This window comes from Thamnophis elegans, chromosome 3 (assembly GCF_009769535.1).
Source record: "Thamnophis elegans isolate rThaEle1 chromosome 3, rThaEle1.pri, whole genome shotgun sequence".
In the NCBI taxonomy this organism is placed as follows: Eukaryota; Metazoa; Chordata; class Lepidosauria; order Squamata; family Colubridae; genus Thamnophis; species Thamnophis elegans.
Window position 1 is genome coordinate 84,801,900 of NC_045543.1, and position 14,253 is coordinate 84,816,152.

The window sequence follows — 14,253 nt, forward strand, 5'->3', positions numbered from 1 at the left end:
CAAATGGCTTTTTTGGGGCTTGTGATTCAACCCTCCCCTTTTCCCTTTCTTTCTTTATTTTATCCAAAATCCAAAATCTGGATTTTGTTTATTAATATTATTTATACTTTCAGGATTCTTTGCCTTTTCCAAGTTTTGATTTTTGACTGTGGGTTAATTAGATCTTCTTACCAGTTATCATCTTGTCCCTGTACGCTCCTGCTCAATTGCTTTGGCTGGAAGCTAGCTTCTTGTGCAGCCATGTTGCCATGCTGCCGCCCCTACTCCAATTTTTGCCCTCTCCAAAGAGCAAATCTTTGACCTGCGAGGGACCTGTTGCCTCCCTCTGGGTCTGATGAGACGCTACCATTCTTCGCCTCCCTCCAGGAGGGTTTTGATCCAAAAAGGATCTCGGAATTGGTTTGTCAGACAGAGTTCACGTGAGGATCTTCAGAGCTCACCCCCTCTTCACATCTGTTCAGCTGGAGAACTTCCAGTCGACCTTCCTGACTTCAATATTGTTTAATTAATTTGGCTTCAAACATTCAAGACTTAGTATCTATGGTAACACGAATTTATCTAGAACAAATAAATTTACTACTTTTACAAATTTCAGATTAATGTATTTCACTTGAGTGACTTTTATCATGTCATTCAAATTAACCCCATCAAATTAACTTTCAAAGCTGTCTCTCATCTTGCTAAATTAATTTATCTTTTAGTTATTATATTCTCTTTCTGATTTTTTTTCAACTATCTCCAATTTGATTTTGAAGATTGAGTTTTTCTAGTCTTTTATGGAGTTGTTCTCAGCATTTTCTCCCATTTATTTATTTATTTGTTATGATTTTTTTTTATGATGCCCATCTCTCCTGTAATATGACTCTGGGTGGCCTACAAAATAAAGTTCTGAAAAGAAGATATGAAAGATCCAATCTGGGTCAGTCATCAGGACCAGAGGTTTTGTCTTCCCAATTTTCAGACTCATGCTGGAGCTAATCTTCAGGGAACTTCTCCCTAATAGAGTGTATGCTGTTCTGTGTGTGGTATTTATTTGGTGCCTGTTGTATGTGACTTTTTAGATGCTGATTAGGGTGTGTTGATGGCTGGCTTTTAAGTCAGCAGTCATTTGCTTGTGTTGCCCAGCCCCTGTCTTCTAAGTACTTGATACGCTGGTGGTAAATCAGCACTCCTGTTGACTGATGAGGGGCTTGGTTTCCCAGACTTCAATCATTTCTTTAGCTGTTTTTGTGCCTGCTCATGCAACAATCTGCATGGTGGTTAATGTGATCATGTGGTCATGTGATATAAATTCAGAGGCTTGGCAGCTGACTCATATTGATGATGGTTGCAGTGTCTTGGGATCACCTGATCACCTTTTGCGACCATTTGACAAGCAAAGTCAATGGGGAAGCCAGATTCACTTAATAACTGTGTTACTAAGTTAACAACTACAGTGATTCATTCAACAATTGTGACAAGAAATGTCGTAAAATGGGGCAACCGTCACTTAACAAATGTCTCACTGAACAACATAAATTTTGGGTTCAATTGTGATCATAAGTCAAAGAATATCTGTACATCCATCTGATAGAATCACTACATATCTTTCTTTTTTTGGACAGCCTGTAATTAATTGACCAATAACATGAAATTAGCTTACTAAAATTTCCTTGATCAGATGGTAGTCCTGCTAAAATCTCTACTTATATTCTGTACAAGTGCTGAGTTCCATTTTCTTTTGAAGTCTATCTTGAAGTTTAAAAAAATGATCAGTATCACTTTGCTAAGCCATTCGCGACAGGATGTAAATCTGAAACTCGGGTGGCCTTCATGCTTTCAGAACTGAAAAAGTAGCCATTATTTCTTCGGTCTAGTATACCATGAATAATTATACCATGAATAATAATTTGATGCCTGTAACACCTAGTAGTGATTAATAACTCTCAGTCTGAAATCTCCATCTTGAGATTGAGTCTGCAACTTGAATCTGCAAACTATCATGACTGGAACACCTGCCTCAATTGCTGAAATTTTGGTGTGCTTCCCCATTCATTTTTTTTCCTTTTGGGGGACCATTTTGCCTGCAAAATCAGAGAACTCTAAACTTAAGAGGTGGGGGTCCTTTGAGGCAGTGTTAGCAACTGTCTCAACAGATGCCTGCAGAAGGTAAGTGGTTTGCCCTTACCTTCTTCCTAGGGATGAGATAGAGTCAAAGGCCTAAGGTCATCCAGCTGGTTTCATATTTAAGGCAGAACTAGAATTCCTGCTCTCCCGGTTTTAGCCTGTTGCCTCAGCCACTACATCATGTTTATTCACACACATACAAATATATGTGTATGTATGTATGTATGTATGTACATATATATACAGAAGATACACATTCATATAATACAGGGGTGTCAAACTCAATTTCATTAAGGGATGCATCATGGCTGTTTTTGAACTCAAGAGGCCGGTGTGGGCATGGCCAGGATGGGTGTGGCCACTTCAGCGTCTGTTTTTACCTGCAACGGCCTCCTTTAGCCCTCTGCCAGCATGGGCTGGTCCTTCACTATTTCCAGGGCACCCCTGCAATAGCAATAGCAATAGCAGTTCGACTTATATACCGCTTCATAGGGCTTTCAGCCCTCTCTAAGCGGTTTACAGAGTCAGCATATCACCCCCACAGTCTGGGTCCTCATTTTATCCACCTCGGAAGGATGGAAGGCTGAGTCAACCTTTGAGCTGGTGAGATTTGAACCGCCGAACTGCAGTTAGCAGTCAGCTGAAGTGGCCTGCAGTACTGCACTCTAGCCACTGCGCCACCTCTGCAGGCCAGATCTAAGCATCCTGCGGGTCCCGCAGGCCTTGAGTTTGACACCCCTGATACATAAAATACATTCTGTGAGTTTAAAGTTGCTTTGTTTGATTTTTTTTAATGCAGAAGTTCTATTCTCTCTTTGCAGCAACAATTTGAATTTATCTAAAAAGAGAAATCTTCCAGGCAGCCTGAAGACATAAAGGACCCATGGAGCAATATTACTTATGCTTAGATAAACTGTTATTAGAACTAAATATCTCCCACATTAATATTTGGAACAGTTATTTTCATTTCATCTCTGTTATTAATCTGTCTTACTGTGTTTAAATGTATGGTGCATACATACATATTGCGTTTGTGTATACCTGTGTATGCCCAGATACAGATGCAGATTTATGCCTAAATTATATTAACAGTACAACATAACCTTTGTTACGCTTTCCATTCAGAAATTATTGGGGGGGGGGGTCAGGAGAAAATTTAACACTGAACAGTGTGTGTGTTGTCCCAAGCAGCTGTCAGTCACTGAAGCAAAAGAGCAACAGGAGCTGAAAACTTTGTTGCGATGGCACCGTCTTATGGATGAAGTGCAGAATTCAGAAGGGGATCTGCAGGTTTTAAGGTACAGTTCAGGCTGCTGGCTTTGACTATGTCTTCCCCTTCCAGGTTGTTTTTCCTCTGAAAACTAAGCATGTCCAAATGATCAGATTAAATCATTGCATTCCCCCACCCCACCCAAAGAGGATATTGGAAAATTTGAATGAGCCAAAGTGATGGAAGGATATTGAAGACAAATTAAACAAAACAAATCTGGAATTCAGTCCTGTGCAACTCAGCGGGATTTATTTCTGACTATATAAGTTTGGGCTGAAATTTGCTACTGGAATCATAAAAGGAAACTTAACCATCTTAAATGTTGATTCCAGAAAAGAATAAAAGATTTCCTTTCTCACATAATTTATTTATTTTTTTGAACCACAAATTCTGTTGGACAGAGTTTTCTGCAAAACTATCACAGACAATACCAACTGAGACTATTAACATGTGGAAGACTTATTTAAAGAATGCATGTGTGTCTGTGTGCATCACTGTCTGTGTGTAATTCACTGATTGGTTCTAAAATATACTGGCTCTATTATGTACTGTTGAATGCAGATCTGAAGCTGGATTTGGCACTACAGTTTACCTGTGCTTATGCTCCAAGTCTTTAAAGTATAAACCCCATTCTATGAAATTGTTCAGAGAAATAGTTAATTCATGGTTGGCTTTGCTTGTGTTTTATTATTCCATGGAACGACTCCAGCCTTCCAATAGCATGCATAGTTATGCATGGAATTCAGATTGGAGTATACTGCTATTCATGTATTTATGTGTAATGCTTCATAGAAGGTTGCAGCCCAAATCTCTAGTCTAGACAATTGTGTATAGGAAGTCTCTGTGCAGAGCAGGACTTTATTCTGAAACAGTATATCCACTGAAATTCATTCCACATTGGTTTTCGACCTACCCCTGTTTGAAAATTAAACTTTTCATACAAGGACTGTATGCAGAGAATTCATTATCAACTTCTCCCTGTGTTGACACTTAATGTTGTTGAATGTTGAATGTTGATTTTATTTATATGCTGCCCTTTTCCCCCGAAGGGGACTCAGGGCGGCTCACAACTCAACCAGGGAAGGGGGATACAAACAAGAATTTAAAACAACATAAAAAAACAATGCATGATTAAAACACAACAGCCATACCAATTCGAGACGGAGGCAACAGTTCTTTAGCCCCAGGCCTGTCGGAACAGCCAGGTTTTAAGGGCTTTGCGGAAGGCCTGGAGGGTGGTGAGGGTTCGAATCTCCACGGGGAGTTCGTTCCAAAGGGTCGGAGCAGCCACAGAGAAGGCTCTCCTCCGAGTAGTCGCCAGTCGACACTGGCCGGCAGATGGAATTCGGAGGAGGCCTAATCTGTGGGATCTAATCGGTCTAGTGGAGGTAATTGGCAGCAGGTGGTCTCTCAAGTACTCAGGTCCAATACCATGAAGGGCTTTATAAGTGACGACTAGCGCCTTGAAGCGTATCCGGAGACCAATAGGCAGCCAGTGCAGCTCGCGGAGGATAGGTGTTACGTGGGTGAACCGAGGCGCACCCACGATCGCTCGCGCGGCTGCATTCTGGACAAGCTGAAGTCGCCGAATGCTCTTCAAGGGCTGCCCCATGTAGAGCACGTTGCAGTAGTCCAGTCTAGAGGTCACAAGGGCACGAGTGACTGTTGTGAGAGCCTCCCGGTTCAGGTAGGGACGCAACTGGTGCACCAGGCGAACCTGTGCAAATGCCCCCCTGGTCACAGCCAACAAGTGGTGTTCAAAAGTCAGCTGTGGGTCCAGGAGGACTCCCAAATTGCGAACCCTGTCTGAGGGGCGTACTGTTTGACCCCCAAGCCTGAGAGATGGAACACTTGGCCAATTAGTAGGAGGGAAGCACACCAGCCACTCGGTCTTATCTGGGTTGAGTACAAGCTTGTTAACCCCCATCCAGTCCCTAACAGCCTCGAGGCCCTGGCACATCACGTCAACTGCTTCACTCAGTTGGCACGGGGCGGACAGATACAACTGTGTATCGTCCGCATACTGATGGTATTTTATCCCGTGCCGTCGAATGATCTCACCCAGCGGCTTCATGTAGATATTAAACAGGAGGGGGGACAGGACCGATCCCTGTGGCACCCCATAATTCAGGGGCCTAGGGGTTGACTTCTGCCCTCCATCCCTGGCTCTCCAGAGGTCATCGATCAATGCGACCAAAGCGGTTTCCATGCTGTAGCCCGGCCTGAATCCTGACTGGAAGGGATCTAGATAATCGGTTTCCTCCAAGGACCGCCGGAGCTGATAGGCTACCACCTTCTCAACAACCTTCCCCACAAAGGGGAGATTGGAGACTGGACGGTAATTGTTTAAAACAGCTGGATCCAGAGATGGCTTCTTCAGAAGGGGTCTCACCACCGCCGCCTTTAGAGCGGGGGGAAAGAACCCCTCCTGAAGGGAGGCGGTAACAACTGCCTGGATCCAGCCCCATGTCACCTCCCTGCTGTTAGCAACCAGCCAGGAGGGGCACGGGTCCAGTACACATGTGGAGGCACTTGCAGCTCCCATGGCCTTGTCCACGTCCTCAGGGGTAACAGCCTGAAAATCAATCCAGTGATGTCCTGCCAGATTCTCAGCTGGTTCTGCGCAATTGGAGTCCAGGTCCGTCCGAAGCCGAGCAACTTTATCCGTGAGGAATTGGACGTAATCCTCAGCTCTGCCTTGCAAAGGATCGCTCGTATCCCTCCTATTTAGGAGGGAACTGGTTATCCTGAACAAGGCGGCTGGGCGCGACTCAGCGGAAGCAATCAGAGAGGCAATGTGTGTTCTTTTAGTCGTCCTAATTGCCCGGAGGTAAGCTCTGATGCTGGATGTTAAAAGCGCTCGGTCTGACTCGGACTTACTGGATCTCCATCGTTGCTCTAGGTGTCTCTTTCGGCGCTTCATCTCCCGGAGTTCCTCAGTAAACCAAGGGGCCCTCCTGGATCCACTGCCTCGGATCGGCCGTAAAGGCGCAATCCGGTTAACAGCCTCTGTCGCTGCTGAGTTCCAGGCAATAGCAATAGCAGTAGACTTATATACCGCTTCATAGGCCTTTCAGGCCTCTCTAAGCGGTTTACAGAGAGTCAGCATATTGCCCCCAACAATCTGGGTCCTCATTTTACCCACCTCGGAAGGATGGAAGGCTGAGTCAACCCTGAGCCGGTGAGATTTGAACCGCTGACCTGCTGATCTAGCAGTAGCCTGCAGTGCTGCATTTAACCACTGCGCCACCTTGGCTCTTAGGCAGCAACCAGAGTCTCCGCCGGACTGCGGACGAGGGTATCAGGAATAACTCCAAGCTCCGTCTGAAAGCCCAAAGGGTCCATAAGTCGCCTGGGGTGGAACCACCTAATCGGTTCCTCCTCCCTACAGTGGGGGTTTGGTCTCCGAAAGTCAAGCCTCAGTAGGTAGTGGTCCGACCATGACAGGGGTATGATCTCACTACCTCTCAAACCAAGATCACAACTCCACTGCTCCGAGAGGAATACGAGGTCGAGCATGTGACCTGCTGAGTGAGTCGGGCCCCGAATTACTTGGGTCAAGCCCATGGCTGTCATGGAAGCCATGAACTCCTGCGCCCCATCAGAGTGTTCACCGAGCAAAGGCAAATTGAAATCTCCCAGAACTATAAGCCTGGGAAACTCAATTGCCAGCTCGGCTACCGACTCGAGGAGCGAGGGGAGGGCTTGCTGCAACGCTGTTGGGAGGCAGGTACGTTAACAGCAGACCCACTTGACCCTTGAGGTCCAACTTCACCAGCAGGGACTCACACCCGACAAGCTCCGGAGCAGGGATCCTACAAGGTATTAGAGACTCTCGGATAACAATAGCCACACCCCCACCCCTTCTTTGGGATCGCGGCTGATGAAGCACCTGAAAACCCTCTGGACACATCTCTACGAGGGGGACTCCTCCCTCCGGGCCCAGCCAGGTTTCAGTAATACATGTCAGGTCTGCCCTCTCGTCTAATATTAGGTCCCGGACGAGGGGAGCTTTGTGAACTACAGACCTGGCATTTAGCGACAGCAGCCTGAGACCAGGGTCCTGATTACTCGCGCCATCTGGCCTTGGAGTGGGACTCATAGGGCCGGAAGGAGGGATCTCTGTGATGTAGCGAGCCCTCCTTCCCCGGCAATGGCCAGCCCTAAAGTCCCCGCCATATCTGCCCCTCCCTGTTAAGTGATAGGTCTCTTCTGCCCTTCAGATTCAAAGGTGAAATTTTTTTCTAGCATCGGGCTAGTTAGAAAGGGCAGTATGACCATTATGGCCATTTTTCACATGAGCATCCCCAAGGTGTTTTTTCAAGAGGCAACTGGACTTTTTTGTTTTTCTTTGAAGATATTCTGCTTCTCATCCAAAGAGTTTATTCAGCTCTGAAGAAGCTTCTTGGATAAGAAGCAAAAAGTCTTCAAGGAAAAAAAAACAGGAAGTCCAGTTGCGTTTGAAAAAGCACCTTTGGGACAACCAAGACCTGGATGACTGAGAATCTTCATAGACATTTTTCACATGAGCATTGCTGCATCCTTATGGTCATGTGCTTAAAATTTGGACACTTGGCAACTGACACATATTTATGACAGTTACATGTCCTGGGGTTACATGATCAGCTCCCAACAATAAAAGTCAAAGAGCAGAACCAGACTCGCTTAACGACAGCATAATTCATTAACAGCAGGGATTCATTTAACAACTGTGACAAAAAAGGTTGTAAAATGGGGCATTTAAAAACTGCTTTGAATAGCAATGTTAATTTTGGGGCTCAGTTTTGGTCAGAAGTTGAGGACTATCTGTATAGCCGAGAAGAGTAATATGAGTGTCCCTCATCTTTGAAGCTCCATTTTTCCCTCAGCTCTAAAGGCTACACAACCCTAATGAAATCACCTCCAAAGATGAGGTGCTACGGAGCTTCTCAAAACCCATTTTATAGAGTTTGAAATGTTAAAAGAGATGTATAATAATCCTGAGGTTCCATTAGCTGATATAACTTCCAAACTTAGAGCCAAGAACTGATACAGACTTTTTAAGAACATTTAAAGGATTAGTTTCACCTTTTAAAAATCTTCCTCAATTAAATTAGGCTCAAAGGGAGTGGCTAGATCAAAATAATGTCATAGTTGTGGATTTCAAAGCTTTCTACTTTTAACATTTCTCTGCTACAATAGTTGTCCTGAGACTCTCACTGTGTCCAGCTCCTGTTTGACCTTTATAGTAGCTGTTCAAGCATTATGAGTGTTCCTGAAAGCGTAAATCTAAGTCCAGCAAGAATTAGTGAAGCTGGTTTTATAATTATAATAGAAAGGAGATTGATGTACAGGACATGCATTACATTTTTAGGCCAAACTTACCACCTAGCTAGCTATATCCTGTGAGGAGGAGAGTCTAAGACCTTATGCTCTGTGTGAGTGTGAAGGCTGAAGGAAGTCACCCATGCTGGCTGGAGAATTCATTGAAGTCATTAAAGTCATTAAAGTTGTTGATGTTGAGAAGCATTGTCTTAAACAAACATCAGGCAGAGTGTTAGTGAATAAGGGGCACAGATAAATCCTTAACCTTCTATCTACCCTGTACACCACAGTGTTGTCAATAGATCATAAGGAGCTGAAGAGCCTGTGCGATTGGATTCACACCTCCAACATGCCTAGTTTCCCTTCCCATTTAAATAATCACATTCAATTCTCATATTTCCAACAGTGCCATTTGATAATAGATGTATATTGAAGAGGCTGCCTTATCATTATCTTCCATGCAGCTGCTGATTGACAGGGTGACTGATGATGGTTGCTTTTGTTACAGTGTATACAGGATTGTGTGTGTGTGTGTGTGTGTGTGGATTGTCGTGATAGAGGCCTAACTGTGGAAGATGGACAGCCAGATGCTTCAGTTCGGATATCTGAACAGAATTGGACTTTGTAACTTTCTGTACCCTTTCAATTCAATTACATTTTAATTTTTAAAACTGCTTTTTAGCTACTTTGAGAAATCTGATGAAGCACATATATACATATGAGATTCTCTTATAGAGTGTAATTTGACATTGATGGCGGCTTTTTAAATAAGTTCAATTTTAATAGCATTTTTCAACTATTAAAACTTGTGATATATTGCCATATAAATGTCAAAATTATAACATAAAGCCAGCATTTAGCTGCTATTTATGCTGGACACTGTACAGAAAGAAGAAATAAAGTAGATAAAGGGATTGGAGCAACTCCCAGTATCAAAAGACAATGAGATAAGCTAAAATAATTTGGTGTAATTTATTGGCTAATAAATATAACAAAAAAATTTAATGGACTGCTGCTGTTTTTTTGTTTGCAAAACAGCAAATGGTGTATTTGTCATGGGATCAAGGTGATCCCATGAACTCAGGACACTACAACTGTCATAAATACACGCCAGTTGTCAAGTATCTGAATTTTGATCACCTGACCACGTGGGTGTCTAACAGTCATTTGAAAAAATAGTCATGTTATTTTCTCAGTGCCATTGTAACTTTGAACAGTCACTAAACAAATGGTTATAAGTTGAGGACTACCTGTGTAGAAACCAGCTTTCATCAGAACTTATATAAATGCTTCACTATAACACGTTGTCATTTGAACTGAAGCAGAACAAGGTCTCTGTGTTTAAATCTATAGTATGCTGTAAACAGAATAATTTAATGATACGGCTAGTATAAAAATTCTGTAAATAAATGCATTTCTGGCAGAGTGACCATTCATTGATGAAGAATCTTATCAATCAGAACTGGCAGAGGATATTGCAGACCTCCTAAATGAAAATTTGGAGACCAAAACATAATATGTCATTGTTTTTTAAAGGAAGAAAGTATAAAATAGAAGAAAAATGAGGGAAAACCTGGCACATTTTAAACGTGGTAGACATAGATGAAATAAAATGTTTTTATTTGATAGGTATGGCCTTGTGAGCTGCTAAAGGGAAGTCTGGATAAAAGCAATCAAAATGTGTAGCTGGATTTTTTCCCCTCTCATCTAGAATGTTTCCATCTCTTCTCATTTTCCTTTGCTATGATGTGATGATCCTGTCTGTATAACATATCTTAGCAGAATGCCACATGATGTGATATAATGTCTGGGAGAAGAGTTAAGTAGCTTCACACCAGCTTAACTTTGGCTATCGGTTCAGTGTCAGCTGTTTATTTACCATGCACACAATATTATAGCAAAAAATTGTATCGTTGCACTACTTTTCCACAAAGAGAGTTTCATTGAACAGAAGTTTCAGAACCTAATCCGTGAATCAGATATTATGTTGTTCCTGTTTTTAATCAGGTGTTTTGATGATTAAATTTTATGAAATAGTAAATATTTTATGTCACTTTGTCTAGAATATTGTTATTGTTTTGTACCCTTTTAGGCCAAACAAAGAGAAAACGGGCAAAGTGACTGAATCTGGTTCTTCTGTAGTCAAACATGGCCTCAATGCTGAAAAAATCTTCATGCAGGTTCACTACCTAAAGGTCAGAATGCTTAATGCTCTTATTGGAAACCAAATGTTTTATGCACAGAAATTTAATGTTCTGATATTACATTTTCAAAGCCCCAGAATATCATTTGAACCTGTTCAAATTTTGTGATTTGGTATAGTGCATTCAGAAATGCAAATGTATGTATCTGCGCCATATACCATATTTTTCGGACTATAAGACACACCGGAGTATAAGATACACCATGATTTTTTTTCCCAGAAAATGTTTTATTTTTTATTCTCTTACAGAACATTTTAAGTATACATTCACATAGTTGTTAATTTTCTATACATTTATCATTCTTATACATTTATTATTTCATTTAATAGATTATAATATACAATTTGGGTTGCTTTATTTACCATCCGTTCTTCCTGTCCCTGTTGTAACACCACATCCCTTTCTTTTCTACCTCCCTCCCTTCTTTCTTTCTTCTTCCTCTTCTTCTCCTTCCTTCTTCCCTTTCTCCCCTTCCTCCTCTTCCTCTTCCTACCCTCTCTCCTTCTCTTCTTCTTCCTTCCATCCTCCTCTCCTTGCCTCTTTCTTCTTTTCCCCATCTTCCTTTTACGTTCTCCTCCTGTCTCTTTTTCTTTTCTATTATTGTAGGTGTCTCTTTCCAGCCTCAGTTTATATTTCCTTGGGATGGTATTTCTGCAGACCCAAATATAATTTTATATCATTTCTTATTCCCTTATCTTTGCTAATCTATCCTAGCTATATTTTCCTCCCCTTTATATCTCACTTTTGGCAGTATAATTATATATTTAATATTTTCTTTTCTGCTTTCCCCTTCTTCCCCCCTTCCTTCCATTTAACAGTGCCTCATCTGGGTTCTATATCTTCCCCCCATTTTCTTTTCTAGTTTCCTTTCTCTAGCCCATCATAGATTCTTCCCCATGTCTTGAAGTACTCTGATTCCTCTTTATCCTTTATTTTCATTGTCAACCTATTCATCTCTGCACAATCTAATGTCTTTTTTATTATCTCTTCATCTGTTGGTAGCTTATTTGATTTCCAATTTGGGTAAATACAATTCTTGCTGCTGTAGTTACGTGTATAATCAAATAGGTATCCACTTTCTTGAATTTCTCTGGGATAATACCTAGTAAGAATATCTCTGGTCTAAATTCTATTTCTTGTTGTAACATTTTCTTTAATCATACTCTTATCTTAGTCCAATATTCCCTTGCTTCTGCACATGTCCACCACATATGATAGTAGGAGCCTATTGCTTGTTGACACTTCCAACAATTCAGTGATTTGTCTTTAGACATCTTTGCTAATTTTCTGGGTGTCATGTGCCATCTATAAAACATTTTGTATAAGTTTTCTTTATAGGCCATTGACGGGTAATTTATAGTTCCTTTCCCATAGTTGTTGCCACTTTTCTAGCTCAATCATGTGGCCAAAATTCTTTGCCCAGGTTAACATTGTATCTTCAACCACTTCTTCTAAGCTAGTTCTTAATAGGTACCTATATAGTTTATTATTATTTTTTTCTTCTGTTCCCATAAACATCTTATCCAGCTCCGAAGTTCCTAAGATAAAACCATATTCCCTTTTATCTTTTTCATATCTTGCTTGTATTTGCCATTGTGGAAACCATCCTATATCTACTGCTATTATCAACTCTCTTTTCTGTTTTTCTGTCATATTTTTCACCAAAATTTTTGTTTTATCTTTATCTTGATCTTCAAGCCCACTATCTCCATATCTTCTATTATTTCAACTAGTTTTGGCCCTGTTTCTATTGGATCTTCCATAATAAACACCAAATCATCTGCAAATGCTTGTAGCTTATATTCTTCTTTCTTAACTCTCATCCCTTTTACCTCTTTATTTTGTCGTATTTCTCTGTTCAAAAGCTCTAGTGTCAGTATAAATAATAATGGCAATAGTGGACAACCTTGTCTAGATCCCTTTGTGATCTCTATCTTTCCTGTCATCTTACCATTTACCATTACCTTTGCCGATTGGTTATTGTATATCGTTTTGATCATATTTATAAATCCCTCATCAAATCCCATCATTTGGAATTGCATTATCATAAATTACCAGTTCATATTATCAAAGTCCTTTTGTGCATTCAAAAATAGCAGTGCATTTGCTTCTCTGAGTGGGCTTCGTAGTATTCTAGCGTATTTAATACAATTCGTATATTGTCTCTGATCTGTCTCTTAGGGAGAAATCCATTTTGGTCTGTGTGTATAAGTTCGTTTAGGAGTCTCTTTATTCTTTCTGCCATTATTTATGCAAAAATTTTATAATCTACATTTAGTAATGAAATAGGTCTGTAATTTTTTACTTGTTGTAGGTCTGAGTCGTCTTTTGGTATCAGCATTATATATGCCTCCGTCCATGTTTCTGGTATCTTTGCCTCCCTTAGTAAATCATTAAATAGTTCTAAAATTACATTGCTTAATACTTCTTGTAATGTTTGGTACAGTTCTGCCGGCAATCCATCTGGTCCTGGTGTTTTCCCTTTCTTTTGCCTTTTAATGTCTTCTATTACCTCCACCATTGTAATTCTTTCTTCTAGTGCCTTCTTACATTTTTCTGGTATCTTAGTTAATCTGGTTTTCTCTAAGAATTGTCTTATTTTCCCTTCTGGTACGGTCTCATGTTGATACAGCTTGTTATAGTAGTTCTCAATTATTATTATTTTTATTTTCTCCATTTGAATGTTGTAAATTCCCTTCTTCATCCACCAGTTGGTTTATCAGCTTTTTTTTTCTCTTTCCTTTGTCAACTTGTAGGCCAGACAATGTCCTGGTTTATTTGCATTTTCAAAAAAGTTTTGTTTTGCCGATTTTATTTTGTTTGCTAAATCTTCATTTTCTATCAGATTCAGTTTATGTTTTTGCAGTTCCAACATATTTTTAACTTTTTTGGTTTGTGGATTTCTCTGCATCTCCATCACCAAACTTTTATATTCTAATTCCAACTTCTTTTGAGTTTGTCTATTCTGCCTATTCTTTTTCCCTGAATATGTCATTGCGAGACCTCTGATATATGCTTTACAGGTGTCCCATACATTCTGTAGTGATGTGTTTTCCTTTCTATTTTCTTGGAGGAAATAAGTCAGTTCATTTTCCATATATTGCTGGAAACTTTTTTCATTTAATATTCTTAAGTTTAAAGTTTATCTCCCTTTTTTCCTCTGTCCCTTCCAAGTCATTATTATTGGATTATGATCAGCCCATGTGCTTATGTCTATGTCTATTTTGAATGGTTTGAGTATTAACTCTGTTGACATCCACATCATATCTATTCTTGGCCAAGATAAGTATATGTTTGAGTAGAAGGTATATTGTGTTTCTTTCGGGTGTCTTATTTTCCAAATGTCTTGCAAATTTAATTCTTCCGTCA

At 40.7% G+C, this 14,253-nt stretch overlaps 1 protein-coding gene across 5 annotated transcripts in view; it reads left to right on the forward strand.

Annotated features, from left to right (window-relative positions):
- AOPEP (aminopeptidase O (putative)) overlaps positions 1 to 14,253 on the forward strand; it is a 220,715-nt gene that overhangs the window by 80,693 nt on the left and 125,769 nt on the right. For all 5 annotated transcript variants that reach the window (XM_032214527.1, XM_032214530.1, XM_032214529.1 and 2 more), the window contains exons 7-8: positions 3,298 to 3,404; positions 10,773 to 10,875. In XM_032214527.1, coding sequence (XP_032070418.1) covers positions 3,298 to 3,404; positions 10,773 to 10,875 — 210 coding nt within the window. The remainder of the gene's footprint in view (positions 1 to 3,297; positions 3,405 to 10,772; positions 10,876 to 14,253) is intronic.